General features: G+C 53.1%; 1 protein-coding gene across 1 annotated transcript in view; it reads right to left on the reverse strand.

Annotated features, from left to right (window-relative positions):
* The window catches only part of HS3ST2 (heparan sulfate-glucosamine 3-sulfotransferase 2), a gene marked incomplete at its 5' end in the record, with an annotated part of 87,173 nt that extends 70,274 nt beyond the window's left edge, over nucleotides 1–16,899 (reverse strand). Inside the window, one exon of the mRNA XM_080831710.1 lies at nucleotides 16,409–16,899. Coding sequence (XP_080687836.1) covers nucleotides 16,409–16,899 — 491 coding nt within the window. The remainder of the gene's footprint in view (nucleotides 1–16,408) is intronic.
* Between the last annotated feature and the right edge of the window lie 561 nt (nucleotides 16,900–17,460).

Below are 17,460 nucleotides of genomic sequence, written 5' to 3' on the forward strand. Positions count from 1 at the left end.
AGGGACACAGAAGTCTGAGAGAGCCTAGGAAGCACAATTAGTTGTTCCGCTGCATGGGAATCAGAATGTCGGGAGTCAGGCAGTGGGCTGCAATCCTGGTGTTAAGTCTTATGATATTATTTAGCAGTTTAGACGATGCAGGCATTATTTCGATAAACATTAAAATCACAAAAGCAAGTGCAATAAAACACGGGGCAACCCTAACATGGACAGTGTTGGGGCGAGGGCAGGGAGACTGGGAGTCCCGATCCTCCATTACTTATGCTAAGGCTTTGTTTGGTCAGATGTAAGGGCGACCGTTAAAAGCAGAGAACTAGTTTGTCTGACTTCCACTCCAGTAGAGGGGAGAAAAGAAAGCGCCACTGATCGAACAGCAGAGTCGGGGGTGGGGGGAGGGTGGGGTGAGGAAAAGGAACAAAGTAAATACTAGAGAAAAGTCCAAACTGGTTGATAATCAGAACACACATAAACACGCAAACGCTCTTACTGAAAGACGATCATCAGACTACAGGAAAATAGAGAAGCCAAATTCTATTCACCCAGAAACACATCTGGAATGAGAGGACACTCAAGTATGAAGTGAACCCAGAATGAGCATCCGGAGCCCCTCACCAGCTCTTTCAAAAAGAGAAAAGAAAAATCTCCGGAGGCCAAAACAATAGCTAAAATTTTCAGAAAATAAGTACAAACAGGCAGCAGACATGTTTAAATTGCGATCAAAATTTTTCAAATTAAAAGGAGATTATTTTCATGGGTTAGGTCGGCAAAGATCATATCGGTTGTTGATAATCAGCGCTGACAAGGTTATGAGGGGGAAAGCCCTTTCCGGCTCTGCCAGTGGAGTAGAGATGCCTCTACTTGGTACAGGGATAGGGGATGGGCTGGCAGTTTCTATCAAAAACTTTACTTTTTTAAGTGTGCTTATTCTCAAACCCACAAATTCTTCTATAAGAGACTGATAATCAGGGAAAAGAAAATGGGCAAGAGACTTGCTGCTGACATTTTTATTTTTAAATAATTTTTTAATATTTTTAAATATTTTTAAATTTAAATTTAATTTTTAAATTTTAAAAAATATTTTTAAATAATAAAATGTGGGGACAACCTACGTGACTATAAGAGATGTGATGAAATCGATAATGGTCTAACTGAAGGCATTTAAAATGATTCTGTAGATCCAGGCGTATTGTGAGGGGAGGATATCCATGCCATACTGTTAAATGAAATCGCCAGTTAAAAAATGATGTAGAATAATATACGTGTATGCACAGAATGGTACAGATCTGTCTAGAGGGGTAGAAAGCGGAATGCTAACAGTGGTTCCAACCGAAAGTACCATTTGGGGGAGGGGGAATTTTTAACCCTTTTTTCAGTTTCCTTATTTTGCCACAATGTGCAGTTCTATTTTAATTTTTTTAGAAGATTTTATTTACTTATTTGATGGATAGAGATCACAAGTAGGCAGAGAGGCAGGCAGAGGGAGGAAGCAGGCTCCCCGCTGAGCAGAGAGCCCGATGTGGGGCTCGATCCCAGGACCCTGGGATCATGACCAGAGCCAAAAGCAGAGGCTTAACCCACTGAGCCACCGAGGCGCCCCTTAATTTTTCAAAGAATATACCCACATCGCTCAAAAAAAACACAAAAGGTGTATAGTGACACTCTCCCTCCCACCCCATTCCCATCCACCCCCTTTCTCATGTGTATCCTTTCAAAATTTATGTACGCCTAAGTAAGAAAATTTGGATGTATATTATCCCCCCTCCGTTTCACACAAAGTGTGTGGTTTGTTTTTTTTTAAAGATTTATTTATTTATTAGACAGAGAGAGATCACAAGTAGGCAGAGAGGCAGGCAGAGAGAGAGGAGGAAGCAGGCTCCCTGCTGAGCAGAGAGCCCGATGCAGGGCTCCATCCCAGGACCCTGGGATCATGACCTGAGCCAAAGGCAGAGGCTTTAACCCACTGAGCCACCCAGGCGCCCCCAAAGTGTGTGTTTTTTACCTCGCTCTTTTCTCCCCTGAACAACAGATCCTGAGGATGTCCCACGTCAGCTGTGTATGTACCGACTCTGCTGAATTCACCGCGTGGCTATTATCTTTGTGTGTGTGTTTTCTTACTTCTTTACTTAGAGATGAATTACAATCCGAAGAGCCCAGGTATTTGGATGCCGGGGACGTTGAGGACAGTGACCGATGTCAGACACCTTGACGTGTGGTATGATCATGCTGTTTAAACTAGGTCACTATGATTTAGTGACGCTGACTATACCAGCGTCCAAACAGACCAGCAACCATGGAAAACAGGCAACGTCAGGAAACATAAATGGTGCTTCCCCCGGGGCCGGCGCAGGGGAAGGGAGGCCGGGTGTGCACATGCCCCCTGCTCCCCCATGGCGCACGCACAGACCACCCTTCCCCTCCTCCCCCTCGCTGTGTTCATTCACTCCCCGAGCGTGCCCCCTCCTGCCCCGGGCCGCCCTCCTTCTCCAGCCGTTCCGGCTCCAGAGTTCTTGCAGCCGCTTCTGCGAATCCGATCACCACCCACCCGCAGGCAACGCGCACGCTTCTGCCTCCAGCCCCGGAAGCTCTGGTACAACCACCCAAGTAGTGTCTCCACCGCCGAAGAAACCCCATTCATACCGAGCCCAGGAGAAAGTGGGGTTTGGGGCAGGATGCAGGGGAGCCCGGTGGCTTTCGTGGCTGCTCTCTGTCGTGCGCGTGGTCTCTGTGTCCAACTTCAGACCCCACGGGAAGAGAGAACGGGACTGGGCGCGCATCTCCAGCCGTGGCTGGGAAGTGAAGTCTTGTGGGGCTTCTGGGGCTCTGGGAAGCACGGTTCTTTACCAAGTACTGGGAAGAGGGAACTGTGGGCACCTCCAGTCCACGGTGCTCTTCCCCAGCTCTGGGGGTGCTCTGGCTGGAGAGATGCACTTGAGAGCTGTTTGTCCCTGCTGGGCTGGCCGGGGGTAGAGGGTGGAGGGAGCAAGGGGATGCCTCTAGCTTAGTCCTTAGGCTGTCTGGCGGTCAGGTCAGACGCGCTGTCAGTACACTGCAAATGGTTTTGTAGGAGGGGAACCACTGGATTCTTCTTCCAGCTGTGGTTCAGGACCCATTTCCCCCATGATGCATCTCCTCCAACTGTCCCCCGGCCCCCAGTCAGATATGCTATCCACCAGCCGGCACTCTGATTACAAGAGGCATTTCCCACTGCTGCCTCCCACAGTCCTGACATCAGCCCCTCTGGGGGAAGCCTGGCTAGACATCTGTGCTGGCCACGCTGGCCCCAAGACCTCAGTGGAAACTTCCCAACCTTTCCATCAGATCCTAGCATCGTTCAGGACTGGAGCCTGGGATGGGGAGGACTGATTCTAACTCGTGATCAGGATGGAAGTGAGGAAGGCTGGTGAACTCCGGATACGTGGGAGCTCGGTTGCTTTTCGGTTATTAGGATTTGGGGCATAGGACGCCCATCAGCGGCAGAGTTCTACAATCCTGGATTTTTTTTTTTAATCAAAAAAATTTTTTTAATCTTGGAAAGTATTACACAGTGAAGTAGACTTTTGACTGGTGCTCGGCTCTGCGAACTTAACACCTGTACAGATTCATGTGACCGCCACCACAATCAGGATACAGAAAGGCCCATCACCCCCAAAAATAAATCCCCTTATCTGCTTCTTTAAAATAATACCCTCCCCCTGCCCTAAACCCTGGCAACCACTGATTTGTTCTCTATCACTATAGTTTTGTCTGTTTGAGAGTGTCATATAAATGGAATCATACAGTACATAACCTTTCTTTCACTCGGCATAATGCCTTTGACATTCATCCAAGTCACAGTTTTTTTTAAGGAGAAACAGATAAAGGTTTTACGTAGGTCGTTGAAATTGGAATTGGAAAGCAACTTTGGGTTAGCCCTCAGGTAATAGAGTGATGGCACTGGAGCTTACCAAACCCGGAGTCCAGACAAAATTATACAAAACCGATCCAGGGGGGAAAAGAAAAATCTAAAAATACAGCAGAGCTGGATCTTTTCCTCCAGTTCTTTGCGTCTCCATTTGCTTTTCCCATGATGCCCCATCAATTTGCAATTAAAATTGGAATCACAGTTTTTGAAACCACCCAGACTTTGTAATGTCAGCCAGTCCCTCCCAAGCTGTTGATGGACCATGACAAGCAAGTATGATAAAATAATACAGCGACATCAAAGCAAGAGGCATCTAAGTGGGTTGGCCGGCATGTCCCCGAGTAGACACACACCTTGGTGATGTGATGTGTACCACTGGCTGAGAAAGAAAAATGGAGGTGGCCCACGGACATGACTTGAAATGCCACCTAATCACATCCCTAGAAAATAATGACCTTTCCTTTTTCTTTCTGTTCAAATCCTGCGATTGCACGATGGAGAGAGTCTTAGGTGCTAAAACGTTGTTAACACCTCTCTAATGGGCTTCTTTCCCTCTCTCCCCTCATCAGAAAGAACGAGACTGCGTCACGCGGAGTATGGGCTGGAAGTGCACTGTGCTGTTCGGTGACTGTGGACTGCGTTGATGACAATTTTCTACTCCGGATTAGTGGGGATTCGCAATAGGATGGTGACGTGAAGTTTCATGTTTAAGTAAATATGTTAAAGCAAAAGTTAGGAGCGGACTTTAAGGTCATGCGAAGTCCATGAAATATCTGTAGACACATCCAAGGGTCAATCACGAAGACGGTCCCCGAGTGACTGAAGGTTCCAATGTGACATCAGATTTCAGACAGAACCGTGAGCACCCAATGCCTGAGGAGGCTTGCAGACAAGATGAACCCACAGGCACCACTAAGCCAGCGCTTCCACCGATGGTTAAAGCACCCAGGCTCTCCGTACTGACCATGCCACTGATCCCAACGGACCTCCCTTACCATCAAAGCTTCGCTTGGCTTGAAAGGGAGCTCTGTCATCTCTGACACAGCTGGTCCTCCTCACAGGCAGCTGCCTTCTCGGCTCCATCATGATCTCTCCCCCCAGCCTCCTCTGCAGCCCTCGTCCCAGTGTTTCCCTGTCATTCTGAAGGTGCCAACTCCTGACCAAGGCTGAAAAACAATTCTTCTAGACAGACCTTTATGTCTGTCCCTCGCCCATCCCTTAGCCTCTCCTTGTTAGCAAGACCCACTCTCCAGGGTGGACTTCTGTCTACACCAGACTACCGAGTCAGAGAGGCAGTCACCTTCTGTGCAAGCAGGGTCATCTCTAAAGCATGGACTGCTGAGCTGCTCTGTCCTATCCAGCTACAGAGGCCAAAAGAAGGATGCAGAAGGATGGAGAGCCCGGAGTGGTGTGGAATGGCACACGCGCTGGGGGCAGTGACCAAGCAGTCTGGGGGGCAGGGATGGCGTCACCAGCTCCACATCCTCCAGGGACCCCAAGGGCACCCGTGGGAATGACAAGGAGCACTGGGGAATACGGGCTCCCTCCAGAACCACACAGGTTCCTCCAACCGTAGGTCATCCTGGTTCTAGATTCTTCTCCTCCCTATTGGCCCAACCGAGAAGACTCCAGCTTTCCTCACCCTGACAAAAGTCCACGTCGTGTCTCTTGCCCTCCAGGCATGCCCATCAGCTGGGTGATGGTCATACGTCCTCCAAGAATGATCCAGGAAGGGGGAATCACAACAGGGATAAAATCTAACGTGTACTTACAACATTGAGTCACTACCACAGCCTGGGAGGTAGGAGCACCTGCCATCGCCATCACACACCGGAGAAAGCAAGGCTTAGGACAGCTGTGACTTACCCACAGCGAACACAGACCCAAGGCGGGACTGGCAAACAGCAGGGCCTGTTTCGACGACCCAGCCCGTCAAAGTCATGAAAGGACAGTTACAGGTAACATTCAGCTCCCCAACGTGTTCTACAGAAATTGTGAATCAGTAAGACAATTATAAACTGAGATTCGCTTTTTTTAAAAGATGCCATATTTCAAGCTTTGTTCTAAAAAAAGGAAAAAACCTAGAAGATCTGGCAATAAATCTGTTGAGATTGACTGGTAGTTGTCTCCCCTGAATGGGACAAGCGCCCTCTCTACCTGGGCTTTGTCTTTATTGTTCCTTCCCGTCACTGTCCCACAGCCAACTTCATTCGTTCACACCCGTGTCTACAGAGACCCCAGAGGGTGCTGATCTGTGACGGCATCATCGTTCCAAACTGCTCCTCCGCGAGATGCAAGGTCTGGGCAGCTCGGTCACTGCCCCTGTCACCGCTTGAAGCTCTCCACGCTTTTCACACCTCCCTGGGCATCAGCCACCCAGATAGGGTAGAGGTGCTCAGGGGTTCATGTTTGAGAGATGACCTTGCTGGCACACTTGTCATTTGAATGATGTCCAGATTTGACTGCCTATCAAAACAGCTTTGACATAAGAACCTCCCAGAGTCATTTATGCCCATGTCCCCCTCTTTCTCCTCGGCAAGAAAGAATAATTGAATTAAATCAACTTCTTTCTCTGCCAGAGAAATGATGGACATGGCAATCCGGGCGAAATGCTCCAGGATTTCTGGCTACGGGAGAGGTCTGTGCTAGAGAAAATACCGGGGCGTGGGGGTGGGGGCGACTTCTGGTAGGGATTTTGCCACCACAGAGCTATGCAATGACTTAACTCATTTTTCACAGAATTAATAATTCAGATCCCCCACGGTTTCGGCCAGAAGTGGCCATAAACTGCAGAGAGTTTAACCAACCACTTCTGAAAATGGGGATTGATCCTGGGAAATGCTACCTCCACTTTCAGCCCTCTCGCCTGAGCAAAATGAAAGCTGTTAGGTGATTTCATATCTTCATTAAAACCATCAAAGCAGAAACACTGCGAAGAGGCTGCCAAGGCAGAGAACATTCCCCCATGCTCCGGCAGCTCTGCGGAAGTTGGGGAGATTCAGATCCCGATTATCCTGCAGGAAGGCTCTACAGTATTCAGTTCTGTTTGAAGGGACCCACACACACAAGCCCCCTAAACCTAGAGATGCCAGTGAGGCCACTACCTTGCCATGCATGCTGATGAGGCTGGAATGAGAATGAGAAACTGGGACAGCCGGACACACACACACACACACACACACACACACACACACACCCCCGAGTGGCAAGTACCTCTTCTGGGCTGGGACGAAGGTAATTCAACCTTCAAAGGATCTCAAGAGGTTACTTAAGAATGTTGCATTTGCAAAAAGGCCTCAAAGACCCCTAGAAAGAGGGACTGTGCCATGTCCCACCTATCTGGAGGTGACCCTGCAGCCCCCAAGTCACAGTAGAACATGACTTTCCTGTCTTTGGTTAGTTCAAGGACACCTAGAGGTAGACCCTTGGCCAGTCAAGCCACGGGCTGTCACAGGAAGCCTGTGAGGGTCAGACCCCAGGCTGTCACTTGTCACAAGACAGCAAGCCCTTCGTGGAGGCTGTCAGCAGCAAGCAGCACCGCCACCGTCCTCATTCCACTGCGGGCTTCCCTGACGCCGACCTCATGCCTTGCCACGGCAAAACCCCTCAGCATGTCCTGCCTGTGTGTCTTTGCACCGCACCCAGCACCCGACACAGATGTCTCTGAGTAGGTGACATCTGAGCTGGAACCCACACAATGAGAAGCAGCCAGATCTAGGGTATGGCAAAGGCCAAGCCCCTACAGCTGAGGCATCAGCTCCCCCTTGGGCCTCTCTAACCCACGCTGGGTGGGGACCCCTCCTGCGTGATCCCACAGTGATCGCACAGTCCCTCTGCTAGTCTCGCTCCTGGACTTGTGTGCCCTTCAGCTCTTTAAAGGAGAGATCCTAGTTCTCATCTTTGCTTTTCCAGGGCTTGGCACAGCGCCTGGTATGTAGTCGGTGGTCAATAAATGTGTGCAGGACTGAAATCAGAAGTGAAATCACGGCATGAGTGTATATAGAAACACCCTTGACCGCCCCGCCCCCAACTTCAGCCACTCGCTTTGAAAAATCCCCTCTGCCCCCTGAGACCCAAGTAACACACTGCCTCCTCCAGGAAGCCTTCCAAAATTCTCTCAGTTGGATTTCATCTCCTAAGCTCTGCTTGGGTCTCCACATGGTATCTCTCACCATCTGATTTTCCATGAGCATCTCGTAACTACATCAAACCGTGAAAAGCCCAGCAGCGGGACCCATGCCCGATTTGTCTCTAGGCCCTCAGCACCTAGCTCATTACAGATTGGATGAAAATTTAAAAATCAATGACTAATAATGACAGGTAGCCCTTGTTGGACACCTTGCACTTGCCAGAAATCTGAGCACTCGTGCAGAGTCCTCACAGCAAGCTTAACGAGGTGCGGCAACGTGACTCGTCCTGATGTGCAGATGGAACCGAGGCACAGACGAGCCGCTGCTGGTCGGTGGGTGCACACCTGGCAGGTGGTAGAAGTGAGAGCCCAACCCGTTCATTCTGGTTCCAGAGCCTAGTTTTTAATCATGGCCAGAACTGACAGCTCCGGGGCTCTCTGCCTCCTTACCCCCATTTCGAGGTCATCTCGCCCACGCCCTTTGAATGCTGGCTCTTCTCCTTCCTTCCAATGAGATGCTTCCTCTCATCCCCCCCGAGGAGCACTGCTCCCCCAAAAGCCAGGGCTGCAGTGCCTGCTTCATCTCTCTGCCAGCCTCCAGGAGGATGTGGGACTCCCTCACCCAGCTGTGAGCGCCCAGACCAGTGGGGGGTGTGGGGGGAGGCTGAGTCTGTAGGAAGCCACCCTTTCATCAGCACTGATGGCTACTGGCCCCGCTAAAGGCAAGCTCTCGAGCCCTGCTGTCACAGACACCCTTACCATCGCCGCTGCTGGATATGGTTCTATCCAGGAACGGTAAGTCCCAGGGACAATTTTCCCCCGCAGAGCTCCCACTACAGAGCTGAGAAGGCTCAAGTGTCACCTCATCCTGCCACTAGGCTGAAGTCTCACATCATGCATCCCAAAGTGAAAGGGACTTTGCATCCTGAAAATTTAAAAAGACGCCCTGTCTCGCATGAGACTCAAAAAAAAAAAAAAGAAAGAAAGAACAAGAAAAAAAGGGCTTAAGCCCCATTCCCATAAATTACCATAAACTGCCCAGTCCCTGGTGGAAACAACTTTATGTGTGACTTTTGCAATACCGAAACCTGTAGGTGTGTATGTAACGGCCTGCGTCGATCTGATAATCGGGGGGGGGGGGGGGAGAATGCGGTTATTACACCCTTGGGAACAGTGAAGAAACCAATGGCAACTTTGAGAGGGTTTGGGAGCTCCCCCTCCCCCCCTCCTAATACCTGTTATACCTTTTATTCTGGGAACACTGTTCCTCTGAAGGCTAGACTCCCTTGTAAATATTGCAAGTCAAAATACTTCCTGAATGCTCTTATTTGTTCTGAGTTTTCCTTTGGCTTGTCTCTTCCAATCATTAACACATCAAAGGAATCTGAAAGCTGGAAATCAGGCAGGATTTACTTAGGGTGGATTTCCTGCAAATTCTAGCAGCGCTTCCCCGGATGGGACATCGGCTGGATGGCCCATCTCCGTAATCTGGAGTACTCCACAGACCTACTAAACATCACCAGGTAGTTATGAATTATTTATGAAGTATCACAGACTATTCCTCACAGAGAGAAAACTTTTGATTTTTTACATTTTGATTCTACTCCTTCCATTCTCCCACATCAAGGAGAAAGAAAGGGCTCATGCAGAAATTAAGATTTCTTTAACTAGTTCCTACTAGTATCCTCTAGTACCTTCAGACAAAGACGGGGCAGGCCACAGACTTGGAACATTCCAGCCACCTGAGAAACCAGACTTCGATTACAATTGTTTTCTTTTCAAACTATTCTGATGATTCCCTCCTAAAGATGGCACGTGAGGCTGGTTTTCCATGTAGGGTGGTTTTGAAATCAAGTTGTTTTTTAAAAACATGTATTTTTCACTCTATCTGCCTATCCCATGTTGGGTTTACAAACGCTCGTCTCTAGAAGGACACGCCGAAGTGGGCGCCTGTGATGGCTCGGGGAGGAGGAACCATGCACGCAGCCCAGAAACAGGGGTGGGAAGGAGGGGAATAATTTTCACGGGACATCCCTTCGGAGTCTGCATTAATGTTTCCAAAATATTTGCACTGAGAAAAAAAAAAACAAGCCCAAATCTTTATGAAAAAATTACAGTCTATAAATGTGCTAACTTAAATAAAAATATTAAGGCTATAAATAGCAGAGGCCATGCCAGTGTTTGGCAAATACTGTGAAGGTGGGACAGGAATGTCTGAAGCTTGGAAAACGTGGCCCTCCGAGAATGGGGGAGAGACGCTGCCCCCTCGGAAGACACAGGGAGAGGTCCCCGGCCTCCACCCCGAGCGGACACCCCAGGTTTCTTCCTCGTGGGAGCTGACGGCCATGGGCACAGAGCCTCCGATTCCAAAGTTTGGGAAGACACCCCCAATGGGCTTGCACCTGGGAAACCACACGTCACCCGAGCCCCAGATAACCCAGTCAGCACCCCTGGCCTAGGTCCCTTGGAAGAACATACCAGTAACACCCCCTTGCCCCTCTCCCTCTGCCATAATCTTGCTGAGAAAGCCCCCCCATGAGTGCGGCACTGGGCCAACAGCCCAGCTGTGCGGCTTGACAGGCAGCAATTACATCTGAAATGCTAAGTTACTTCCACTCACTAGTGGCTTTTACCCACCTTGTCAAGCCGCCCGTGGACTATAAACACCGCAGCCCACGAGGAGAACAAAGTGGCAGCGAGGGCTGGTCCCCAGCAGCTTGGCACGGAGCCTGGCGCACGGTAGGCGTCCGACAAATACACAGCTTCGCCCACCCCAGGGTCAGCTCCAGAGGAGAGAGGGAGTCCTGCAGAGTCCGATCGGCCGTGACCTCTCCGACCCCTGCAGCCTGACTCACTGGCCGCGTGCCCGTCTACCACCCCCCTACCCCAGCTGCTGGGCCCTCCGTGCACAGACGGCCTCCCCTCCGAGTCCTCCCGGGGACCCCGATCAACAGAGCCGAGTGCTTCCACCCCCTCCCCACCCACTCGGCGTGCAGGCATCCAGGGCTGACTCACGGAGGTCTAACCAAAGGCAAGAACGCGGCTCTCCAGGCCCACGCGGCAGACGCACGGGCTCATTAGCAAGCGTGCGGGCAGCAGCACCTGTTGGGTACCGACCGTGCCCCAAGCCTGTCAGGGACTCTCAGGATATGCCTCTGCATATCTGGGTGGCCCAGCTGCCCGCGAAGAACATGCCCACCACAGCCTCTTGTTATCACCTTGCGGGAATCGGGCTGCACTTTCTCGCATGTCAGGAGGGACGTTTCCGGGGAGATGGCATGGGTGACACAGATCTAAAATGGGCACAGCTCCCTGACCCTCAGAAGAGGCCCCTGCCGGACGCACAGACAGCAAGCTGGGGGCTCCCTCCTGGGCCGGGCATTTGCCACCTAGCGTCAGGCTCTTGGAGGAAGGGGGTCCAGTGGGCCCCCACGGCAGACAGCACCTCTGGGGGAGACAGTTTCCACCCAACCCGGAAGCATCACCTCACCGTGTCTAAGACCCCATCAATTGTCAGATACTCTCATTTCAGTGATGTTAAAATGGGGGTAGGGAGGCAGGATGTGCTCTTAGAATCGTTAATAAGTGGTATTTTCACACCCAGAACAGCCTTAACAGTGTGGCACTGAAAAGCACCAAGGTTGTCAGGGTCTTCCCCCCGGAACAACCACACACCAGAGACTGTGGGGTCAGCCTGTCCCAGGGCACGCTCTCCCACCGTCCCTGGGAACTCCAGCGGGGAGGGAAGCTAGCTCTTCAAAACACGTCTCTGAGCCGTGACCGTCGTGCTTGCCCCCGCTGAATGTTCCTCGGTGCCTGACAACCAGACACGTGCTAGAGCTAACTATGCCATCTCTGGCCCGCTGCCAGCTGCCAGCGAGCAGACGAAGGACGGGGGATTTATGGACTCGATGATTCCCTTGCATCAGCGTGGATGACATCCTCCTGGACCAAGGCAGGAAAACTCCGAAAACCTGTGTCTGCATGGACATTGTAATGGTGCGTGCAAGAGCACACATGTGGGGTGGGCGCACACCTGATGGGCACCGAGTAGCCCATGTCATGTGTTGCTCAGCTGGTTAAAGACGGTGGAGACTTCTGCCTTTGGTCTTATTTCTTTCTAAAGTTTGGCTCTGCTATTAGAATCTCAGCTCTTGATTGAGAGTAGCCAGACGCAGTGACAGACCACATTCTCGGCTTTGGATTTCCTGTCCTACTTAGACGGTTGCGTCCGGGGGGCGCATTGTGTCGTCTCTGCCTTACACCCTCCCCAGCACCACCGACACTGAACAAATAGCCTGAGATGTGACGTCTAAAGCTTACACAGGCTCATCTATCAAAATGCTGTCACCAGGCACAGAATCAATGACTGTGTCTCAGCTTGCTCATGGTGGCGTTCTGATGCATTTCAGAGAAGGTTCAGTTCCTCCTGACACCCCGCCCTCACCCCCTGGCCATCCCGGAAAACTAGCAAAATCTGGAACACTTCCGATGACACTCAGCTCCCCCTGAGACTCGAAAAACTACTAGACGATGCACCGTGTGTATCTCCTGACCAAAGAGAGTAATTCTGCCTCACACCCAACCGTCGCTCCACGAGGGCGTCCTGCATAGGACTTAGATGGGGAGCAGCCTCTTCGCATGCTCTGTCTCACTCGAGTTTGAGACTGCAAAGCAGGTGGGACATCAGTTCCGTTTTAAAGGTGAGCAAATGGACACCCAGAAATGTGAAGCGACATTTTATCGATGCGGGAGGAAGCAAGGGGGACAGGGGGTGGGGGAGAGAGATAGAAGAACAAAAAATTTTTTAAAAAGCAAATAAAAGCACAGCTGGAACTGGAACTTAAGACTCGGGACCCTGCCTCGTCTATCACGGAACTACTTTTCCAGCAGTTCGTCAATCCCTCAGCCCTGTCTGGTAACAGCGACAGGGCCAGAGACCCCCAGCTTTAACAGTACTATGGGCGATCCCGAAGTGTCAGTAGGGAAGCACTAGTAACCCCAGGCAATAGTGATCTTTACACACCACAGACTTTCCCAGGGCACTAGCCCACACGGGGTTTCATTCATTCTGCAAAACCACCTTCTCCGATGTGGCTGCCGGCCGCATTCTAGGAGGAAGCCGAGATGCACAGGTACCACGGTGGCCCCGATCCCGCAGCGTCTGGAGACCGCCCCCCCCCCCCCCGTTCCCTTGTCGGCCTGCTGTTGCTTTGCCTACCTGTCCAAGCCCCCAGCCGACACCATCCCGTAGGCCTGGCTGCCACCGTGGGGAGGAAACTGGGAGAGGGAAACCAGGCCAGACACACAGGGGATGAAATTCAGAGAAACCTCTAAGGGGAGAGATCCCCAAGCTGAGGGCTGGGCTCTCCGAGGGTGGCGCGAACTGGGCTGGTTCCCAAGAGGGGCTCGGGGTCCAAACAAGGCAGGCACAGATTCTGCCTCCTGGTCTCTCTGGCTGTATCACTCCGCCTTCAGGCGCCAGGCGTCACCTCTCGACTCAGCTCCACAGAAAGCAGGCTTTCCTTCGGGCTGGGACTGAAGTTGGATTTTCCCACTGTCCCTCTGTAGTGGGGCCTTGGGATCCAGGAAGTTGCCCCCAGGGGCTTGGCCGTGGACAGATTATAATGCAATCCATGCCCTACTACTGTGCCACGCTGAAGCCCACCTCTGGAAAAGTCTGCCAGGGCTCTTTGGCCATGTCTGCCTGGTGGGCACTGGCCCTACAGTGGCCAGCTGTGCAGAGCAGGAGTCAGAGCACTTGGCTGGAAACGCACAAGCAACCGTTCACGTGCGCACACACACGAGAGCATGTGGATCTCGGTGGGATCATGCATGCCAGTGACTTCTGGCTCACCCATTTGCTTTGCAACCCACTTTCAGGTGCTCTGCATTTTGGGGGCTGCAGTTTTCACACCTGTGAAATGATGGGCCATGGACAGGAAAAGAGGAGCATTCTATCACCTGCTGTCCAAACTCACAGAATTTGGGGATAAAGTGAGAACATGGGTTTTAAAGGATCCCAGGAATCCCTGTCACTTCTGCAAATTAATGCATATTTCTTGACTAGTAATAAAGGACAAAGCACAAACAGAGAAATGTTCTGGGAAGTCTGAAAACAGCACCCAAATGGGGCAGTATTACCTAGAAATGGCAATCCACAACCAAACCCCCAGACCCTGAGGGTGTGGGTCTGCAACAGAGAGAAATGCAAACCACACAGCTCTTTCCTGAGCTGTACACTCCCAGCTCTCCTGGGGAAGTGGTGGGATGAGGCAGTCTGGGCCAGACCTCTGGGCTCATCGTTCTAGAAATACAAAGGCTGAGAGGGAGGGTAACTCAGACCCTGGGAAGTGGGGTGGAGGAGAGAAGTGGAGCTGTCAGTGTGCTTAATGTTAAATAAAACCTACCAAGACTCAGCTGAGAATTTTAGCAGAATCCAAATGTGCTATAAAAAAAAAAAAAAAGGCATGGCTCCCATCTCTAAGGTTCACAGCTAAGCTGGCTTAGAATCACACATGCCAAGGTTAAAAATAAAAATCAGCCATCCCTGACTGACACGGGCTCCGGGAAGGAAGCCTAGGGTAAGTTGTTTGCTGGTGAACCCAGGAGAGGGGAGTGCAGAAGCTGGGTGTGGGGTACCGGTGCTAATTGGAAGACACAGTATCTAAAAGCCAGATGCTCAGAATTTTGCTGTTTTGCACTTAAAAGGCACTTTGTAGTGGCAAAGGGTTTCATAATAATCTTCAGATTTTCCATCGAGGAAAGCCTGCTGTGCATTAGAGCGTGACCACGGCTGACCCACGCAGGGTTCTACTGCTCCACGCATTTGCCTCCCTCACCCTGGGGTCTGGCTCTGAAGCCGCCCTTGCACACCTCGGACACCCAGGTGGGATGCCTGTGGGTCACAGTGTGGAAAGCACCAGACCTGTGTCACTCTATTCCATTAAGCCAACATAGCGGTGTCGGGACCACCAACAGGCTGGGGATCCCCTGCTAGGCTCCACAGGAGACAGTGTGCGTCCGCCTCCTGAGGACAGTGTATGTCCTATCCCTTGGCCCCGCAACCACGAACACCACAAGTCAGGCCTATCGGCCCTGTTACCCCCTTGCAAATCCAGGGCCCCTTAGATGAGCCCAGTGGGGTCCCCCTTCTAATGAAGTTTTCATTTGTCCAATATGCTTATGACTTCTACTCCCTAAAGGGCTTATTTTTATAAACATTTTAAAAAATTAGCTCTAGTTCCTGTCAGCTACCATGTTATTCTTCCCCAGCTGTATGACTATGCAGACATTTCCAGATGGTCTTCAAGGGGTCAGGTGATGATGGGAATTCTGTGACCCACAGAATGTTATGGGGAGCCCCTACATTACACCACCCTGGGGGATGCACTGATTCAGCCCATATTTGGGCCAGTCTTACACCATGGCACCATGCAGGGATTGGGAGCCGATGGGCACTGAACAGGAGAGGCGGTCACCTTCCAGAAGCTTCAGGCTATCCCTAGACACCACTAGCCTTGGTGACTGTCATCTGGCAGGGCAACGAAGGACTGAACAGTCTCTGACTGGTTGTCCCTAGGATCCAGCCAACCCTTATCTGAGGTGCCCACCAGTATCCCAAATTCCACATCCTGGCTGCTGGTTTGGAAGTACCACCCGGGGACAGGGGTCTTTTTCACACTCTGAAGGCACTTGAGAAAGACCTCGGAAAGCAGATAAGGGCAGGGACGGTTTTCCTGCCCATTACAATGGATGAGAAAATCGAGGCTCAAAGAATTTCAAGTATTTGCTCAAGCTAAGTCACAGAGCATGACTGAAATCCAAGGTTCCCTTCCACCACCCAAGACCAATAACTCGGGGTCAGAGCGACTGGGCGCCCTCAGCGGAGGCACAGCAGCTGACACCTGGAGCTGGGAATGAACCTCCAGAAGGGACCTTCCTCATCCCCACCTCTCCTTGGGCCTCTCCACCCAAGCGCGGGGCCCTGCCACAAGGGGGCCCTATTCTGACCTTCCCTGCTCAGGGTCCTTCAGATGCCTGTAAAGATGGGCGAAGGTCAGGAGAGGGCCCCCTTCCCCGGGCACCCTGCTCCACCCGAGGCTGCACAAGGAGGCAGCCCACCGGCTCGCCCCGAGGTTTTGGTTAGAGATCCCCCTTCCCTTCCGGCGCCTCCAAAAACAACTGTCCTTTGCCGTTCGAGAACGCGCCGTGGTCTACACCATCCCTGGGAAGTTCTGAGCAAATCCTGCTGGAGTCCCCCCACGTGCCTGAACCCACTCAACGAACCGGATTAAGAGGGAGAGAAGACGCAGAAGGCGGCCCTAAGGATGAACCCTAAGGATGAACACTGGGCACCCGACGCGCCCGCTCCTTACCTGTACCAGTCGAGCCCGCGGCCGTAGTTCCTGTCGAAGAAGTGTGGCTCCGTGCCCAGGGCACGCACGTCCGGGTGCACGCGGATGAACTCCAGCACGGCCCGCGTGCCCCCCTTCTTCACGCCCACGATGAGGGCTTGGGGCAGTCGCTTGGTGCCCATCCTGGCCGAGCCCGAGTGGTTGGCAGCCGGGAGGCGAGGGGCAGACGCGGCGGCGGCGGCGGCGGGCGCGCTGGGAGCGCCGGGCGCGCTGGGCGTGGGCCCCGGGGGATCGCAGGGGCGGGACTTCGGGAGAAGTTTCTGGCCGCCCGCGCCGGGGCCGCGCAGGCAGCGAGGCGCGCCGAGGAGGCGGCTCTGGCCCAGGTCGTCGCAGCAGCACAGGAGGCTGTAGCACAGGTAAGTGCAGGACAGCGAGAGCGTGAAGGCGAAGAGCAGCCTGCGCGCCCTCCGCGGCTGAGCTGGCCCCGTGCGGCCCAGGACCCTATAGGCCATGGCTCCATGGGCCCGCGCCGGGGGTCATGGTTTCCGGGGGGCGCCGGCGGCGGAGCTGCTGTGGCCCTGCGGCCGCCTAGAGGGCTGGCGCGGCGCTGCCCCGGCCCCGCGGGTCGGGCGTGGGGGGCGCCGTCTTCTCCGGGCGCTGCCGGCCGGGGCGCGCACCATGCCCGGGGATCCCGGGGGCGGCGGCTCCTCGGGGCACAGGCGGCTGCGCGTCCCACATCTCCCCGTCCCGGGCCACGGGGCTCCGGACGGCGTTCCTTGGGTCTCACGTGCGCCGGCTTCGGAGAGCGCCCAGCGCCCGAAGCTCCATGCCCGGCCCCTGGAGCGCGGCGCCCCGAACGCTCCGCGGCGGCGCGGCCGCGCGGGCTGGCGGGCGGACCGGACGGTGGCGCTGGCGCGGGCCCCGCTCGGGCTCCTCGAGAAATGCCGAGCCGCGCGCGCTGCCGGCTCTATTTAAGGAGTCGCCTGACGTCAGCCGCGCGGGTCCCCCGAGCCCGCGCCCCGCCCTGGGACCTGGCCCGCCCCCTGCGCCCCCAGTCTCCTGCCCCTCCCAGG

Source organism: Martes martes (assembly GCF_963455335.1).
Source record: "Martes martes genome assembly, contig: SUPER_18_unloc_1, whole genome shotgun sequence".
Taxonomy (NCBI): Eukaryota; Metazoa; Chordata; class Mammalia; order Carnivora; family Mustelidae; genus Martes; species Martes martes.